Source organism: Saccopteryx leptura, chromosome 7 (assembly GCF_036850995.1).
Source record: "Saccopteryx leptura isolate mSacLep1 chromosome 7, mSacLep1_pri_phased_curated, whole genome shotgun sequence".
Taxonomy (NCBI): domain Eukaryota; kingdom Metazoa; phylum Chordata; class Mammalia; order Chiroptera; family Emballonuridae; genus Saccopteryx; species Saccopteryx leptura.
This window is the reverse complement of record NC_089509.1, coordinates 36,797,372-36,817,656: the sequence shown is the minus strand read 5'-3', so window position 1 is coordinate 36,817,656 and position 20,285 is coordinate 36,797,372. Positions and strand designations below refer to the sequence as shown.

General features: G+C 39.7%; 2 protein-coding genes across 29 annotated transcripts in view; one reads left to right on the top strand and one right to left on the bottom strand.

The window, feature by feature from the left end:
* NEB (nebulin) overlaps window positions 1-4,900 on the top strand; it is a 207,437-nt gene extending 202,537 nt beyond the window's left edge. For all 27 annotated transcript variants that reach the window (XM_066346075.1, XM_066346074.1, XM_066346072.1 and 24 more), the window contains 3 exons: window positions 496-645; window positions 960-1,066; window positions 4,057-4,900. In XM_066346075.1, the coding sequence (XP_066202172.1) occupies window positions 496-645; window positions 960-1,066; window positions 4,057-4,230 (431 nt within the window). In that variant the 3' untranslated portion in view covers window positions 4,231-4,900. The remainder of the gene's footprint in view (window positions 1-495; window positions 646-959; window positions 1,067-4,056) is intronic.
* A 3,845-nt stretch (window positions 4,901-8,745) lies between these two features.
* Window positions 8,746-20,285, bottom strand: part of RIF1 (replication timing regulatory factor 1) — a 71,508-nt gene continuing 59,968 nt past the window's right edge. For both annotated transcript variants that reach the window (XM_066345501.1, XM_066345502.1), the window contains exons 31-36: window positions 19,190-19,336; window positions 18,827-18,904; window positions 18,622-18,737; window positions 17,922-18,075; window positions 15,598-15,706; window positions 8,746-15,126 (exon numbers count right to left, since the gene is read on the bottom strand). In XM_066345501.1, coding sequence (XP_066201598.1) covers window positions 14,912-15,126; window positions 15,598-15,706; window positions 17,922-18,075; window positions 18,622-18,737; window positions 18,827-18,904; window positions 19,190-19,336 — 819 coding nt within the window. In that variant the 3' untranslated portion in view covers window positions 8,746-14,911. The remainder of the gene's footprint in view (window positions 15,127-15,597; window positions 15,707-17,921; window positions 18,076-18,621; window positions 18,738-18,826; window positions 18,905-19,189; window positions 19,337-20,285) is intronic.

Genomic DNA, 20,285 nt, shown 5'->3' with positions numbered 1-20,285 from the left:
CTTGGGAACAAGCAAACAAAAACCAATGGAGATTTGGCCCTGGCCGGTTGGCTCAGTGGTAGAGCGTCGGCCTGGCGTGCAGAAGTCCCGGGTTCGATTCCCGCCCAGGGCACACAGGAGAAGCGCCCATCTGCTTCTCCACCCCTCCCCCTCTCCTTCCTCTCTGTCTCTCTCTTCCCCTCCCGCAGCCGAGGCTCCATTGGAGCAAAGATGGCCCGGGCGCTGGGGATGGCTCCTTGGTCTCTGCCCCAGGCGCTAGAGTGGCTCTGGTCGCAACAGAGCGACGCCCCGGAGGGACAGAGCATCGCCCCCTGGTGGGCGTGCCGGGTGGATCCCGGTCGGGCGCATGAGGGAGTCTGTCTGACTGTCTCTCCCCGTTTCCGGCTTCGGAAAAATACGAAAAAAAAAAAAAAACAATGGAGATTCAATTACTGTGTGGGGTTACTGCCATCAAAGTTTCATCTCTGCCCCCTCTCAAAATCTCACCTCCTCCAGCCCAAGCTCAGCGCAGGAGCCGGGAGCAGTCACGATCGGCCAGCGCACTGAGCGTCAGCGGTGGCGAGGAGAAGTCTGAGCACTCGGAGCCCGCCCCCAACCACCTGTCTGCCTACAGCAACAGCATCTTTTTCTCTGCAGCCTCATCAGGTACAAGCAGCTGGTGCTGATTCTGACAGTACGGCCGGCCAGCTCACTGGCTGTTACTATAAAGATCTTTGAGTTAAAAATATATACATAAATGTATGTATGTATACCTATCTGGGTTATTTCTTCTAATGAGAAAAGACCAGAGCTGTAGAGGGATACATGAGTTAGACGTTTCATTTTCATCTCTCCTTTCTTTGAAATCACTCTTTTTAAATTAGGGGGGGGGGGGGGGAATAGCCGCTAAGCACAGCTGCTAAACACAGATCTAATGTCTCGCTCTGTTTTCTTCTTATAAACTATGTCATTTCTTTCAGCTTACAAACATGCAAAAACCACAGAGCTCCCACAACAACGGTCATCTTCAGTTGCCACCCAGCAGACCACAGGATCCTCTATCCCATCCCATCCATCAACTGCTGGGGTAAGTAAATAATAAAGCACTTACTCGAATAATTTCATCTTTTGATATGTGCAAAAATAATTATAGGTATCCGGATTTTTTTAAAACCAAACCTTCTCTTTTATATAATGCTTTTTTACTATGCATCTCAGGTTAACAGTAATGTTCGAAAACCTGCATTACAAGGCTATAATTAAAAAGCATGATTCAATGATTTAAAACAAAACAAAAAACTAAAGCAAATGATTAGCTTAGGCTCTTTGGTTCCACCTACTATGTTATCTTAAATCAGCGGTTCTCAACCTGTGGGTCGCGACCCCGGCGGGGGTCGAACGACCAAAACACAGGGCGACCCACAGGTTGAGAACCATTGTCTTTTTTTTTTTTTTTTTTTGTATTTTTCTGAAGCTGGAAACGGGGAGAGACAGTCAGACTCCCGCATGCACCCGACCGGGATCCACCCGGCACGCCCACCAGGGGTGACGCTCTGCCCACCAGGGGGCGATGCTCTGCCCCTCTGGGGCGTCGCTCTGCCGCAACCAGAGCCACTCTAGCGCCTGGGGCAGAGGCCAAGGAGCCATCCCCAGCGCCCGGGCCATCTTTTGCTCCAATGGAGCCTCGCTGCGGGAGGGGAAGAGAGAGACAGAGAGGGAGGGGGGACAGAGAGGAAGGAGGGGGGACAGAGAGGAAGGAGGGGGGACAGAGAGGAAGGAGGGGGGGTGGAGAAGCAAATGGGCGCTTCTCCTATGTGCCCTGGCCGGGAATCGAACCCGGGTCTCCCGCACGCCAGGCCGACGCTCTACCGCTGAGCCAACCGGCCAGGGCCGAGAACCGCTGTCAAACTAAAACGTTTGCTGCTTGGATTCATTCTTCAAGAGTATATATCTTAGCACATGTCATACATATAAACATGTCATATCTTAGACCTCTCATATATATATATATATGTTGAAGAGTTAAGTCAAATCATGTTCATAATTCACCAGATTACTTTAAAACTCTCAGTTTAAGACCATGCATCTCATTCATAATAGCACAAAAATATAATTCTTTAGGATTGAAATGAATGTATCTATGAAGAAAACCCCTTTACTAAATGGAGATCTAAATAAGTGTTGAGACTGATTATATTTCAGGAGGGGAACCTTGTAAAGCGGTCATTTCTGCTACAACAACTTCATAAATTTAAGGCAGTTCCAATCAAAATCTTAATAGGATTTTGAAAAATGTTGTATGTTAATCCTAAATTTTTTTTTAAAAGAGTAAAGATGCAAGAATAACCAAGTAAATTTTGAAATGACAATAGGAGAGAACTTAACCATGTTAGAGAAAAACATATATAAAGCTATCATAACCAAATATGGATTTAGCCCAGGGATAGTTTTTTTTAAAAAGGTAAAGTCAAAAAATGAATACTAAAATAATTATAAATCAGCAGGAAAAAAAAGCCACAAAATTTTAAAATACTATAGCACACTACTGTTATGTTCCCCAACTCCCTGCAATATTGTTAGGGTTTTTCAAATTCTTCTCCAAAACATAAGTCTGACCTCCCCAAAGGGAAAATAAAGGCCATATATAAAAGAAGTACATTGTTCTTTATACAGACACATATCCATGGTTTTACGAATACATTATTAATCAAGTTCATCATTTGAAGTGCACAGTTCCAAAATTTTTAGTTCATTTACAGAGTTGTTGAACATGACCGTAATGTAATTTTAAAACATTCTGATCACCCTAAAAGATACCCTTGTATCCATCAGCAGTCACTCCCCGGCATGAGCCTTTTCCTCCACCCTCCATCCAATGCCGGGTATCCCACTACTATACTTTCCGTCTCTATATATTTACCTCTAAACACATAATGACATTTCATATGAACAGAATCACACAATTATGTGGTCTTGTATGACTGGCTTCTTTTACTTTGAAGTTTACCGATTATTATTTAGTAAAGTGGTTTAGTAAAATAAGTACCGATACTTATTTAGATCTCCATTTAGTAAAGTGGTTTTCTTCATAGATATATTCATTTCAATCCTAAAACTTTACTTTGAAGTTCATCCATGTTGTATCATATATCAGTACTCACTCCCTTTTATTACCAAATAATATTCCATTGCATGGAAATACCACCTTTTTTTTTTTTTTAATTATTCATTCATCTTGATGAACATTTGAGTTATTTTTACTTTTTGGTTGTTATGAATAATGTCACTATGATGAATGAATATGTGTGTACAAGTTATTGTATGGACATATGTTTTCATTCCTCTTGGGTATATAAAACTAGGAGTGGAATTGCTAGGTCATATGGAAACTTTATGTTTAACATGGGAAGAACTCCCCCAACATTTTTCAAAAATGTTTGTACACTTTACATCCCCATCAGTAGGTTATGAGGGTTCCAATTTCTCCACATCCTCCCCAGCACTGTTACTGTGATTTTGATTACCGTCACTCTGGTGTGTGTGAAGTGGTACTTAACTGTGGTTTTGATTTCATTTCCCTGATGACTAATGATATTGTTCTTCAGATACCTCTTTTGGAGAATTTAGATCATTTGCACCCTGCTCTCTCTCTCTCACTCTCACTTTTTTTGTATTGAATTGTAGGAGTTCTTTATATATTCTGGATAGTAATCCCTTATCATATATATGATTTGCAAATATATTCTCTTATTTTGTGAGTTGTCTTTTTACTTCCTTGGTGGTGGTTGCCAGGGGTGGATTTAATGGTGGGTGCACCGGGTGTGCGCCCTGGGCCCCGACTTCTGAAGGGCCCCACAAAACCCTCCCTAACTTTACACTTTTTCCTAATGTTAGGGGCCCAACCTTTTCTTCCGCACCCGGGGCCTCAACCAACCTTAATCCGCCTCTGATGGTTGCACATTCTCTTTTGGGCAACTTAAATTTATGGAGTAAGCAATCAGAGACCTTAAAATTGAGCGTTTGGATTAATTGTTGCAAACCTAATATATTCCCTCTTTTTTCCATCCTCACGAATAGAAAATCTTCCGTGCCATGTATGACTATATGGCCGCTGACGCTGACGAGGTTTCCTTCAAAGATGGAGATGCTATAGTAAATGTTCAAGCGATTGATGAAGGTTGGATGTATGGCACTGTACAGAGGACCGGCAGGACTGGCATGCTCCCAGCCAACTATGTTGAAGCTATATAGGCATTTCAAAGCATCATGCCCGTCTGCAGGACCCACACACCCTGCAGTCCCCGTTCCCATTTAGACTCTCCACTACTACCCAAGTTCTCAAGCTGCCTAATGGTTTTCCGTATCATATGATTTATGGTTATATAATCCTTTAATTTTGTCATATATGAACCCAAATAACTATCCAGTAAAAAAATGTTAGCATCATTAATCTGTGCAATGAGTGAACAGGGTACTTCCTCATTATCTTTTGGACTTACACATAAAACAAGAGAAAATATTAAACCACAAGTTCATTATTTTTTAAATCACTACTGTCAAATTTTCTTTTGGTTTTTAAAATAAGTTTAACTTCAGAAATTTTTTTTTAAAGTTTCTGCAATGTATCAACACAGATCTTTCTCCATCATTAACATGTTTAACATTATTTCTTTTCTAAAACAAGAATTCTGAACATGTGCACGTTAAAGAAAAAATTGCAGAGATATTCACCTTTTCCTTGCTTACTGAATGCTGATGCTTTTATTTCTAACCCAGTTCTGAAGTTATAAGCTGATAGTCAATATAAAATGGTGTAAGCTAATATAATAAAGTCTGTAATTCTGCAACAAATACCACCAATGGAATGAACATTATTTTTAAGTTTTCAGATCTACAAATAAAAATTTCAATAGAGAAAATACTCTATTTACACTAGACTTCACTAAAAAAATTAAACTTGAGAAAAATGTACTGTTAAAAATGCATAAGCGTAGACTTTCTCAAAACTCTATCCATACTTGTGGTCAGCAACCTACCCTAATGGCTCAGCTTACATTTTACAAGGTGTGGGATCCAATCCCAATTTTGGGACCTTTTTCCTTTGGATCCAGTGGTCTGGCAGAACTTGGCCAAGGCATTAAATGGCAGAAGGTGGAATGCCAACCAATGATGGCTTAATGCTCAACTTTGCGGAATATCTTTCTAAAAAGCAAAAGATCTGTCCATGTTACTTTAGAGCTGTAGTAATACTGCTGTCCTCATGAGGCAGGATAGTAAGAAGCCAGGAAAATTCCTTGGCAAGTGGAATGGGGAAACTGAGACAGCGGAAGCAAACTGGCCCCACCCAGCACCCTGACCCACCCGCCTCCTCTCCCTTGCACATTAAGCCCTCAGGACAATGAGGTTCTTTCTTTAAAGGACTCAAAAACTTTTTTTTTTTTTTTTTTTTTTCTGAAGTTGGAAACGAGGAGACGGTCAGACAGACTCCCGCATGCGCCCGACAGGGATCCACCCGGCACGCCCACCAGGGGGCGAGGCTCTGCCCATGTTGGGGTGTCGCTCTGCCGCAATCAGAGCCATTCTAGCGCCTGAGGCAGAAGCCAGAGAGCCATCCTCAGCGCCCGGCAAACTTTGCTCCAGTGGAGCCTCGGCTGCAGGAGGGGAAGAGAGAGACAGAGAGGAAGGAGAGGGGGAGGGGTGGAGAAGCAGATGGGCGCTTCTCCTGTGTGTCCTGCGGGGAATCAAACCCGGGACTCACGCACGCCAGGCCGACGCTCTACCACTGAGCCAACCGGCCAGGGCCTGCCTTTTTTTTTTTTTTTTATTTTATATTTTAATCCACTTTATTAATGAGGCAGGGGAGAAACCTGAGCCTGGTGGGTTGGTGCTCCTGCTCCTCCAGGGAGGCGAGCATGATGGGAGGAGGCAGGATAACTCTCTGGAGCATAGAGTTGGGGTCTCTACCACCCCGGGCCCCCTGCAGTCGGGCCTCTGTACGTTTGGGAAGGCAGTGGGAGGAGGAAGCAGGGAGAGGGCGGCTCACTGGCCCTCCGGAGAGCTCAGGTGCAGCGGGTGGTACAGTGCGCAGCAGGCAATGGGAAGCCAGTGTCCCAGGCATCCCCGGGCAGGAAGCACTAAAGGATAGGGCCACGTCCCTCCTGTGTTTCTTGAGTCAGCCCCACCTATCTGTTCCTGTGCACTTACCATCTGTCCACTTCTCTTCCCATCGGACCTAGGGCAGTTCTGACTTCTCAGCTCTCAACACCAGGGTATCAAGGAATGAGTGTTTCTTTGTTTGCTTTTAAGACTTTACTAATTTTCGAGAGAGGAGAAAGTAGGAGTTGATTTCTGTATGTACCTTGACTGGGCAAGCCTAGGGTTTTGAACCGGTGACCTAAGCATTCCCTGTTGACTATCCACTGCGTCACCACAGGTCAGGCAGGATGGCTGGTTTTGAGTCACCCTGGATGCCTCTGGGGCAGGGACATGGAGCTGGGAGTGGAACCCTGGGCATCCAGAGGGAGGCAGCTGTGGTCAGGTAGGGCCTGAGTGACGGCACTGGAGAACAGGGATGGGAATATGGGAGACGGATAAACGGACTTGTGGGGGACAAGAATACAACCATGGAAACAGCAATGTCGCTATGGGGTCGAGAGGTCTGGGGGAACAGAGAAGTGGCCGCCGGGACAGTGATGGGTCTGTGAGCACAGAGATGGCACCATGGAAACTAAGTACAGTGAAGAGAGATGGGCCCACAGTGGCAGAGGAGAGCCAAGGGCATCAAGGATGGGCCAGTATCAGCTGGGACCAGCGACCAGGAATTTGCTGTGGTAGAAATGGGAGGTGGGTCCTAGAGGCCCAGGGGCTATGCCAGACAGGACAGGAGTCACAGGAACCACTGTGAACAGAGGTGTGACGGGAAGGGTCACTGGCATTGCCATGGGGTCATGTGGGTCTTGATATTCTGAGAAGGGACCACTGGCTGGGCTCAGCCCAAGAGTGAGCACTGTGCCCTGGGCCAGGGTCAACTAGCCCTCTTTAGCCAGCCTCACCCCTGGCACCTGCCATGAACCCTTACAGGCACCAACCTGAGCCCAGAGGACTGAGCCACCGTGGGCACAGCTCCTGGGGCCAACTCGCAGGCAAGGCCAGTTGGGACATGGTGGTGCATCACGAGTGCTTCTCATCTTCTCTATGATGCAGGGCACTGTGTCCATCGTGCTGGTGCTGGCCTCTGGTGCTGCCCCTTGGCCGCCACCTTCCTGCTCTTCCTCACCAGCTTGCTGGCCACCAACCTGACCGGCCATATGATCCTGGGTGTGCTGGCACCGCGTCTATACGGGGGTGGAAGAGGGGTTAGGGAGTGGTACGTGCTGGCCCCGGGCGCCTGCCATTCCTAGGTAGCTGCATGGCCACAGCCTGGCGTGGAGCACTGCGTGGGAATCAGGCAGTCCGGCCGCCCGCACTGCGTGCATGAGCCACGGTGGCCTTGGCTTGGTGAAACATCAACCCAGGAAAAGGCAGACCATTCCTAAGCATTCTAATGGTGGGTAGCTACTCTTGCCCTCTCAAGTCCTCAATCTTCTCCTAAACTGGGTTAAAAATCCAGGTTAAACCTGGCAACAATCTCATTGGTGCACTATAAATCCCCCTAAACTTTGGAAACATCCAAAGTGTATCTCAGTTCCAGGAAATGCTTTTTAAATTTCCCATTCACTTTATAAGGATGCCAAAGCACACTTTTATAGTTGTTATACAAAGAATAAACATATTTCCTAATTTCGTTTTAATACTTCAATGTTTCAACATACACAAAAGTAGAGAATCCTACCATATCCACCTTAGTCTCAAATTAACAAAAGGTTCATCTGTCCCTACCCCACCGACACTTCCCATTACCTCCAAGTGGTTCCTAGTAATCACATTTCCTAAACATTATGATAGCTGACACACCTCAGAACACTGACAATATCTAGTTTCCAAATTTTCCTGTTCAATTTTCTAGCCATTTCTTGGGTCCCCATTTTGTAAGTGCACAGACACTGTATGTATCTTAAGAACTGCACACTCATAGCACATAAGGCTGCTTAGAATCTCAGCGACTACTCATCCTGTAACTGAAAGATTATAGACATGAATGATATAGATTACACGCTAGGCAAAACTCAAACATGGTTCCTCCATGACCAGTGCTGCTGGCACTACTCATTGATAATTCTGTGAAATGTTGGGCTTTTTTTGTTCCCCCACCTACTGTGACCTTGTGAACAGGGTAATTGCAGAAGTTATGATGATTAGCGCATTAATCCAATGGAACTGGTGTCTTAATGAGGGAAATTTGAAGAGACAGACACACCGGGAGAACATCATGTGACGATGAAGGCACAGCTCAGTGTGGTGCTTCTACATGCCAGGACAGCCCAAACTGCCAGCAAACCAGAAGCGGGGGGGGGGGGGGGGGGGGGGGGGGGGGCACGGGGCAGTCTTCCCGCCAGCGCTCACGCAGAAATGAATATTGTTTAAGGCACTGTTTGTAGTTGTTACAGCAGCCATAATACACTCATATATCTTTCAACATCAAGTCTATATTTTTAATTTAAAAAATGTAGATTTAAAAGTGTGTAGAACTCATAAAATAAGAAAACCTAGTTAAAAACACGCTATAAAAGGAAGCAAGCATGAATGGTTCATGTGTTTGTAGAAAACAATGTTCACTTTAATTTGGCACTTGGATTGAAAAAGAAAACCAAACAAGCACCAGAATGGTTTAGTTTTTAGTTTTATTTCAGATTAAAGTGCATTTCTTTAAAATGTTTCAACGTCCAGTTTCAAGTGGCAAGAGAAAACAGTCAAACTCTTAATAGGTCATGAAAAGTTTTACTGTGAATCAATCATAAGATTTCCCCTCCCTCAACTCAGTCATAATGAATCTGAAAATACACTGTTAGTATAGGTCCACTTTCTGCAAACATTGTATAAAGCGTAACACAGGTAAAACTGCACCCTTACTTATGATCTACTACTGCAGTCAACTGAGGGATGAACAGGTACTTCTGTGAAGTTTTAACTTAAATCATTTGACTTACCAAATATAAATACTTTTTGAATGCAAAACTAAGCTCTCTTACAAAGTTTATCAAGTCACGAGAACAAAAATATTACAGGGTAATAAATGTCTGATTTGGCTTCTCTTGTTTCCTCTAAGTGCATATTAGTCAAGTCTATCCACAGGAGGTAGTGTTAAGATTGAAAGCAATTCAGTAATTCACCAACACAGAAAGCAAACTGTGACTTAACCAGTTAGTGCCAGATGCCTTCCCCTGACACATCCAAGTCCCCTAATAACCATGCCAAACACAAACTATATTTTAAGTTTACAGGCAAGGAAAAAAGTACTCCTAAAGAAGTACAAGAACCTCCTAGAATGTGTATCTGAGCAATATTAAGACAAATGGGATAAGGGGAACCCATTTTACACAGCAACAAAACTAAGAAATTAAGGAAGCAAGATGCCCCTCCTGCCAGCTGGGACCAAATAACTAAACCGACTACATGCCACGTGTCAAAAACTATTCTTTACAAGACTCTGCACTAAAATTTTAACTTCATATATTTTCATGTCACAAAATATTGTTTTTATCAACCATTTATAAAATGTAAAAGACATTCTCAGCTCATAGGATTTTTAAAAAAACAGGTGTCAGGCTGTACTTTATAATAACCCTCTAAAAATGTACTAGGGTCAGACTGCCATCTTTGTCTTTATATTCAAAACTAATTGTTAATTCCATTTTTCTATTACAAAGTTCCCATTAGATAATAAACTATTCTTTAGATACTTGCTAACAATACAAAAGAACTGTTACACTATATTCCACTTTCAGTTCCATGACACTATTTTGAAGGTGTTAATTACACTTTTATCCAAATAAGAAATAATGCTGTTGCCTGACCAGGCAGTGGCGCGGTGGATAGTGTCAGACTGGGATGCGGAGGACCCGGGTTTGAGACCCCAAGGTCACCAGCTTGAGCGTAGGCTCATCTGTTTTGAGCAAAGCTCACCAGCTTGAACCCAAGGTCGCTGGCTCGAGCAAGGGGTCACTTAGTCTGCTGTAGCCCCACGGGAAAGGCACATGAGAAAGCAATCAATGAACAACTAAGGAGTCACAATGTGCAACGAAAAACTAATGATTGATGCTTCTCATCTCTCTCAGTTCCTGTCTCTCTGTCCCTTATCTATCCCTCTCACTGTTAAAATAATAAAAAAGAAATAATTCTGCCAATAGAATAACTAAGTGTAACAAGTTGATGATTCTCTCTGCCCCCTCAAAACAATGAGAAAAATTTAAATGTTGCCTTTTGTTTGAAATTTTATCATTTATCAGTGCATCAATATCTATCAGCATATAAACTTGACATATATAAGCTTAGTTTTGCCCACAATTATAAATCAGTATACTCTGGCCTAAAGATAATGTTTCCCTCTGATAATAAGAACAAAAGCTAGGCAGGCTTTCCTTCTTCCTCATGACATCAATTTAAATTATTGCCTTCAATTTTATACTCAGGTAAAAAGATGATCATTTACTCAAATACTTCAGGGGAGTAAGAATTTACAGCTTGGCACTTGAACGGAATAAACACTCATAATTCTGTTTGACTCCTATTCTATTAACTATCTATACATCTTTTTTTTTTTTTTATTCATTTTAGAGAGGAGAGGGAGAGACAGAGAGAGAGAAGGGGGGAGGAGCTGGAAGCATCAACTCCCATATGTGCCTTGACCAGGCAAGCCCAGGGTTTTGAACCGACGACCTCAGCATTTCCAGGTCGACGCTTTATCCACTGCGCCACCACAGGTCAGGCTATCTATACATCTTTAAATACAAATGGTTCAGATTTTAATGGATACTTTCAAAAAATATAAAAAGCCAGAAATATGTAATAGGCACATTAAGCGATCCATCAGAAACCATATAGCCCAGATTTGTTTTACAGACTGAAGAGGCAATTTTGATAAAACGATTTTAAAAATACATCCTTATATTCTGGCTACCTTTTTACTTTGGATGAGGGCAGCTTTTACAAAAAGGAGTATTTAAATATATGAGAGCAATATAACTCTGTCTTTCAAACTCCATTTTACATGGAACAGTTTTCAACCATGTAATGTAACAGCAAAATCACCAGAAGTCTTCTCTACAATGAAAGGGCAGACCTATCAACACATGACTTATTTTGGCACTAACTTGACTGCCAAATTAATCTCAGGGGTAATCTGTTTTAAACAAAAATATACGTTCTATCACTTAGAAGGCAAGATTCATTTAAAGACTAAATGGCATCTCTAAATTTTTATCTTCAAAAAATCATAATTTACATATAATCATAGGGCTCACTGTCCAAACTGCTTAATAGGGTTCTTTATAACAAATACTTAACTATCTGCCTACTTGACAATCTGAACCCGTTTCTTCCCCTTTTATTAGCACGCACAAGAGACAGGAAGGGAGATGAGAAGCATAAACTCCTAGTTGCGTCACTGTGGTTGCTCATCGATTGCTTTTTTTGTATGTGCTTTGACTGGGGCTCCAGCAGTCAGTGACCTCTTCTTGGATCAAACCAGTGACCTCGGAGTTTCAAACCTGGGTCCTCAGAGTCCCAGGCTGATGCTCTATCCACCGCGCCACTGCCTTGTCAGGTTACAATCTGAACTTTAGTTTGAAACATTTGAGACATGTCTCCATCTCCAATTCATAAACTTGAAAAACTTCTTTTAAAAAAAACCCAGAAAACTAATTTTTTAATTTTTGTGGCAACAGGTCTTAGGACTTCAACCTGCTTGGGCTATGAAAACCTCCCTCACAGCTTGAAGCCTCCTCAGACTACCTATTTCCACGTGCAGACCACAAACATCAGCACTGTATTTGGGTCATGTGAAAGTTTTTAGAGTCGAATAACCAGGCCCCACTACAGGCCTGCTGAATCAGAATCTGCATTTTTACACACCCATGCAAATTTCAAAAGCATTGTTAAAAACAAACAAACATAATTTTGTTATTTGCATACAAAATACAAAGACTTTTCTAAAGGTTTGGGAATAAATTGGACATGGGGTTGTACTGATGAGCAAATAGCTTCTCACCCCTACTCAAGTCTTAACCCAATGTTCACAATTTATTTCCCTAAAAATCGATAATGTAGATTATGAGATGGAATCTAAGCCTTTCTCACTGGATTATCAAGTTAAAACTGGAAGACACAGCATTAAGGGAAAATGTGGCCTGTCACCCTTAACTTCTCTCTTGTTCAATTTCAACTAAGTCAACTTTTTAAACAGCACTTACACTTTTAATTTTTTCCATTCCTTTACATTTAAAAATTCTATTTTGTTTCTTGCTTTTATTGATGCTTTTATTTTAGGCAATATATAATCTTTTTTGGCAGTCATATGATTCTTAAATATATAACAGAATCCCTAAATATTTTCAAGCTGTATAGAAAAAACCCACTGGCAATGTCATGAACTACCACGCTTGTAGTGTTCAGGTTTTTCAGATGTAAGTCTTACTTTTGACTGTATTATTCAATGGCATTATTACTTAACTTGACTCACCCAATACTATATGGAATCAGAGCAAAGTCACAGAGTATTCAACAACGCTTTCAACTGTGTTCAAACAGCAGAGCATCTTTAGTGGGCTTATAAAATATTGAAAATTTATATTGACTATGAAATCCATTTGGAAACATAAAAAATTATAGTATGCTTCTGCATGCAAATAGGTTCTTATAATAACTACATAATAAAATCACATTTGAGTGTTATAATATTTGTCACTTGTTTTCTCAGTCATCAGAAAATATCTGAAGAACCTGTTTCACTTAATAGTGAAACAATTCAATGGAGCTAATCAAGAAACATTAATGCATTTTGCTATTCATGAATCATTCAAGGAAAAATTTGTAGAAACTTTTAAGACAAGTAAGTGTTCCTCATCCAAGATACACTTACAATTGTATCAACAATGAAGACTTCAGCAAACAGGTTTTTGTCCTCAAATATTTAACAAATATCCTAGTTAAATCAAAATGTTATAAAATTACTAACTGTGCTTGGGTCAAATTCAGTGCTTTTATTTTGGTCCCATTTTCACAATACTGTTCAGATTTCCAAGAACTTTATTCCACAGCAGGTTAAAATTTATATGCCACTTCACTATTAAATATTTGGGAAATGATAGACAATATAAGACACAATTATGATTTAGTAAAAAATATTTTTTCATTAGTTATATTTTCAAGCTACAATCCTGTTAAACAGTTCCAGAATTTCTTGTAAAACCATCCTTAGTATAGAAATACCAAACTTAAGACTAAAAAATATTTGTCATGATAATGGATTTACGATTACAAAAGACACTTTTATTGTGGCTGGCTGGTGGTCCCCTTCTGAATATAGAAGCTAATTAGACACAAGGATTAAAATTTCTGTAACTTGAACAATGTGTGCCTTTTTCAAGTAGGGATTAGTTCTGAATAAAGTGTGAAACTGAGATCATTCAAAAAAATGAGATATTCTCACTAAATTAAAAAAATACATGGAAAGTCAGGCACTACTAATATTAGTTGGTAAAATTTATAAATGTTTTAATTATATACACCCTATTTTTAAAAATTAGACAAAACACATTTCAAAAAGAACAGTATTAAATTTCTTCCAAGTTTGCTTTAGGTGCAGGTGAAAAGCACAGGTAAACTCTATATTTCTTACAGTCCAAGTTGTACTGAAAATACTCTTAACTCTCCATTAAAAAGTAATTCCACTAGGCATGCTGTCAAGTGGCTTATACCCTCTTTCAAACCAAAAGAAAAAAAAACACAACAGAAAACAGTAAGGACACAAATAGCAAAACTGTCACATAACACTTTCTCTTTTCCAAAACTTGACCCATTCTGGTTACTTTGGAAAATACTCATGTTTTAACTAAGACTATTAACTAACTAAGTACAAAACTATCTGCTGATTTATTTGTAAACACAGAATCCTACAAACATCTGCAGCAAATCCACAAAGCATTTCTATTGTCCATACCGATATTTCGTCTCAGTTCTTAGTATATACAAAATATATTTCTATTAAACAAAGGTATTCACAAGCTGCAGAAAAACTCACGCAGTTAATGAAAGCTGAAATTTATAAATTAAAGCATTGTAATCTATACATAATATACAAATAGTTCTGCATTTTAAAATGAATACTATCCTCTTAAGAGTATATTTCCACAGACAAATGCTGCTTCACAAATATTTGCTAACGCAAGTAAAAGTGAATGACATCTTAGTAAAATCTGCTTTAAAACTTTAACTCAAAGCTAAAACTTTTGGTATTTTTCTTTAAAGAGTCCAAAGGTGACATTTCTGAAAAATATTCTAAATCTTTTACATTGCATATAAGGTATTTTACCAAGAATAAATTTCTAAAAACTTCAAGCACAACAAAGATAAATTAAGAAAGGAAAAAAAAAGTCAAATATAAACATCCTCTATCAGTCCAGCAAAAATTTTAAATAAAAACAATTTCAATTTCACTTCAAATAAGGTATTTAACATAAAGTATTTTATCATAATATGCATAAGTTTAAGTGAAATAAATGTATGCTTGTTTCTAGTCCTTGCTTTCACGTTTCAATAAGATATTTAAATTTCTGGGAAAACTATGCACAGTAGCCAACAAAATACACAATACAGAGTGGTCTTACATAATGTACGTACAAAATTGAACTTATAGAAGTCATTGCCCTTCAGGTACTGAAATGTTACCAACTTTGCAAATGTTCAGTATGAAATTGTATTATATTACAGAACTTCCTTATGAGTCAACAAATTCAGTGACATTATTTAAAAAGCCCTTCAATTTTCTCTTACAATACTAAACAGAATTATCATAGGCTGGTGACCTCCAACGTGACTGCAGATTTTTTATTATAGAATTTGCCATGCTTCCCAGCTTCTCGTGCATTTCAAACAGCTGGCTCCCTGAATAATTATGGAGATCCTCAGAGTCCAGCTGAAGGGCAAGCGCACTAACCTGGGCCACAAGATTCTTAGACAAGGGCGTTTCTAACGTGACAGGATCAATGAAATCTGAAGAAAGAGAAAAGGTACAATTAGATCTACTTCAGACAAAACTTAACTTGTGCATATGTTTTGACAAGTTAATGGAAGGCTTAAGTGCTTAGGACTCAAATGGAAAGTGCAGGCTGGGTATGCACCTGTTCCTCAAGAGAACAAGCGACAAGAAAAGCTAACAGCTGATCCTCTGCCACTGAAGACATCACCAGCCTACTTCATTTTTAGGAAAAGCATGACCAGAACACAGTATTTAGTTCATATCCATATTTAAGACCTTAATGAAGTACAGTTGACAATTAGATAGAAACTAGACATACTTGAAGTAAAGCCAAATTTTCATGTATTTGGTAACTAACACAAAAATGAAAAACGTGTGTAATTCATATGGCATGGTCAAACTAAAACTAATAGCCTAATTACAAAATATTTACAGAAAGTCAGCTGATCTTGTAAGTAAAATTGTTATACTTTGATAAAATATACCTGACACAAGTCTTTCTTCCTCAGAAGAGAGAGGCTTATTTTCTGTCTCATTTATCGTTTTTTCAGATATATCAAAAACTGGAATCTCTTCTAGTCCACGAGATCTCACCTTGATTATACATTCAGGCCAGTAAACATAAAAACAAAACCAACAAATTGAAAGTTACTCTTAATAGGATGAACAACAGTACCAACACCAGTAAATAATTTGACAGCTCATCACATGATTATTAGCTTAGCTAATATTGCTAAGAAACAATATTCTACTCGTACACATACAAAAACTACATGTGAGCCTCGAAAACATTATGGTCAGTGAAAGCCAGTCACAAAAGACCACAGGTTATATGATCCCAATTTTATAAAATGTCTATGATAGGCAAATCTATAGAGAAAAATGATTGGTAGTTGCCTAAGGGTGGAGATGAGTGACTAACAGCTACAAAGGTTTCTTTCTGGAGGTTAACATTCTAAAATGATACCAGTAGTAGTTTTATACTTTGTAAATATACTAAAAAAACAAAAACAAAAACACACTATGAAATCGTGTGTTGAGGGTACAGTGAGTTTTATAGTATGTGGATGTCTCAATAAAGCAGCTTTAAAATTTTTACTGGTTGGAGCATCAAGGTTGCCAGTTCGATTCCTGGTTAGAGCACATAAAGGAACAACTTGATGTACCCACCCCACTCTCTCCCCCTCTCACTGAAATTTAAAAAAAAAAAAAAAAGTAGTGTTCAGAGACAATTCCCAGGGCTCATGGATCACAAAAATACTGCAGAAACTAATTCTTGCTCTATGAGACTAAAAATTACCAATATACTTTTTTAAAACTAATAAATGTTTTTAAAAATCACAAATAAATTAATATTAAATTTAGGTCTTTCAAGTCCTCAGGATTCAGTAGTTGCTAAACTCGTCTCAAAAATTCTCCTCTAGAATGCTGGTCTTCATCTCTGACAGTCCCTAGTTTTCCTTTACTCACTATTCTGCATGTCAGTGGATAACGTGTCCCTGCACTGGTTTCAGGAGGGCCAGTGAACCCTTCTGAAGTGATATACAAAATTTCCCATTTCTATTTTTATAGGGAAAAGACTCCAGCTTTCATCAGAAACTCTGAAAACATCATTGACCGAAATGTTTAATGTGAGAAAAGGTCAGACTGATCAAGACAAAAAAAGTCACACTGCAAGATTTTTGTAAATGTTTAGATTTTAACTTTGGGGTTTTAAGAACAGCAGCCGTGAAACCAATTGCCAGTTTGGTGGTAGGAAAACAGAATTCAAAGGATCAAGAGGTGCACTGCATAAGAACGGTTCAAAATAAATGACAAAAACTTCTCTGTGAAATTGTAAAATGATCTTTTAAGTTACTCCTGGCTACAAGGGAGAAGAAAAGGTGCCATGAAATGAACTTTTAAGCATATGTATAATTGAAGTACAAACTTGTGTTAATTGTATTACTAGATTATTTACAGTCATGCACTGTTTAGAATAGGGATACATTCTGAGAAATGGGTTAGGCCCCTGGTCAGCAATCTGAGGCTCATGAGCCACATGTGGCTCTTTGGTCCCTTGAGTGTGACTCTTCCACAAAATACCATGTGCAGGTGCTACCTCGATAAGGAATGTTCCTGCCTATATAGTTTAAGTTTAAAAAATTTTGGCTCTCAAAAGAAGTTTCAATCGTTGTACTGTTGATATCTGGCTCTGTTGACTGATGAGTTTGCCGACCACTGAGTTAGGCAATTATGTTGTTGTGTGAACACAACAGGGCAGTCACACAACCTAAATGGTAGAGCCTCCCATACAAGTTAAGCTATATGGTATAAGCTACTCCTCTGAGGCTACAGGTTCAGCATGTTACTGTACAAAACACTGAGGTTAAATCAAGCCTAAGCAAAACAGATGCAATCAAGAGATGCAGTACATGTGGAAGTTAGGAGGCTGACAGGGTAACATGGCAAACTGTTTCACAGCAAACTTTTTTAGCATATGAAGAAAGGGTACACTAAAATAACAACACTTTAGTGTAGCAAATACATAAACCAGCAACACAGCTGTTCATCCAAGTATTACATACTATACATAACTGCAAGTGCTATACTTCTATACAACGGGCAGAGCAGTGGGTCTGTTCTCACCGGCATCGTCACAAACATGTGAGCAGTGCACCTGCACTACGATGTCAACAGGAGCCGGGAATCTCCCAGTCCATTATAACCTGGGACCACTGTTGTACATATGATCTCTTGTTGACGGAAACATCTTTGTGTGGCACAGGGTGTCTTTATACATGATTTATAACTGACACTGAGTTTTTACCTGTTGCTCATGATATACTCTGAGAGCCTTCTTTACATTGGACACTTTTGGTGAACGGATTGGAAGAGTTTTTATTTCAGATGCTGTAAGAGCACTCAAATCACCAATTGTTCTTATATTCTTGGCTCTAATGAGTTGTCCCAGTCCTCTTGCCCTGAACAAATGAGAAGGTAAAATGTCATTATACAGTTTCATTATTTATTCTATTTAAGGACCTACACCCAGCTGAATTTCCTGATTTAAGGTCAATCAAAACTGGATTAATACAGGCCCACCTAACCTACTGTGAGGACAGGCACGTGTACATTTAAAAAGAAAAGTTATCTGATGTGTATACCTGGTTTAAGCAATAGCACTGGAATTAGACAAAGCCTAATGTGTGTCTCATGCTTCACTAACACGATGACCATTAACATTTGTACAATTCATCTTATAAAATGTTCTTACACGGTTTATGAGTAAAAATAAGTTAATGCATACAAAGAATTCAAAACAGCACCTGGCAAATAAGCACACAATTATGAGAAACGCTTTGCTTGTTGTCCTGTCAGGCCCATCTTTCCAGAAGAATTTTCATTTCTAAAATGTGTGTAAAGGTTTATATAAATCAATCCTAAATATAAAAACTTTGGTCATTTAAATAGTCCTCTTAAGTAAGTGGCATCTTTAAGAGCAAGGCAGACGCTAATTAATCGCTTACCACATGTTTGATGTAATCTGAGGTAAAATGATGTCGACTGGTGCCATGCAGTTCACCAGAGCTGGGTAAACGCTCTCCGCTGGGCACGGGATGGATTCTTGAGTCATTTCTGTAATCTTAGAATAAATTTCAAAAGTCACTGAACAGAGATCACCATACTAAACATGAAAAAAAAAATTGCATGAATAACTAAAGCACTTCTTACTAAACACTTCTTTGAGCTCTTAAATTTAGGGCTACGTGATCCTGGAAACAGAAATCCTTTGCTTGAAGTGGTATTATGCTAGACAGAAGAGAAAAAAACAAAAAAACTCAGAACCCTAGAGAACTAAAATTTTACAACTTAATTTTCACAAAATCTGAAATGTAATAAACTACATTAGCAATTATTTGTTGGATAATCACTGCCTCTTACCACCTCCTCTCTTCATGTGGGCTTATAAGTAGCAGACAAAAGAACAATGTATCCAAACAAATCACACTTTTTTTTTAGTTAATCTTAAAACAAAACTATGCAACAGAATTCTGTCTCTGCATATACATGTGTATTTTAAAGCCTACAGCTTACCTTAGATTGTGCGGTAGGTGAAGTTTTAACACCTTCTGCTATGGGGGAACTATTTGAAGAATGGGCCCTAAAAACAGAACATCGCCTATCAATGTCATCTGCCAATCCTGCTTGATATATTGGATCTGCAAAGGAGACACGGCGAACCTAAAAACACAGGTCATGTTTATTTGACAATAATAAAGTTTTTTAAAATAACACCATAAATTCTTATTATAAGGTTACCCAAAAATAGAATGTGAGTTTAGAGTCTTAATTTATTTCACTAGAACTGCAGGCAGTTCTTCCGATTGACTGCTTTTGCAGATCTATGCTTTAGGTGATCTATGTTCTACAGCAACAGAGTGAACTGGGGACAATAGCGGAAATTTGATCGTGCATGTGGCAGTGAAAACTGTATAATCCAATCCTGCTAGGGTTATGGGCTTAACTATATGCCACACGGACAGTAAAGAATAAGGTAAAGAGGTAGACAGAATATGAACTGGCCCCTGGTATATATTACTAATCTCTGTTCTGAACTCTTGGAGGGTACTAGACTCATAGCAAATGGGTGGTATTTTTTTTTTTTGGAGCCAGGAAGGGGGAGAGAGGGGGAAGAAAGGGATGAGAAGCATCAACTTGTAGATGCTTCATTTTAAGTTTTACTGACTGCTTCTCATACGTGTCTTGACAGGAAAGGGGAGGAAGGGGGAGCCCAAGGTTAGCCAGCAACCTTGGAATGTCAATGATCCTGGGTGGAAATTTTTGTTTCTTTTTTTTTTTTAATTTTTATTTATTTATTTTTTTTTACAGAGACAGAGAGAGAGTCAGAGTGAGAGATAGACAGGGACAGACAGACAGGAACGAAGAGATAAGAAGCATCAACCCTTAGTTTTTTGTTGTGCATTGCGACACCTTAGTTGCTCATTGATTGCTTTCTCATATGTGCCTTGACCATGGGCCTTCAGCAGACAGAGTAACCCCTTGCTTGAGCCAGTGACCTTGGGTCCAAGCTGGTGAATTTTTGCTCAAACCAGATGAGTCCATGCTCAAGCTGGCGACCCCGGGGTCTCGAACCTGGGTCCTCCGCATCCCATCTGACACTCTATCCACT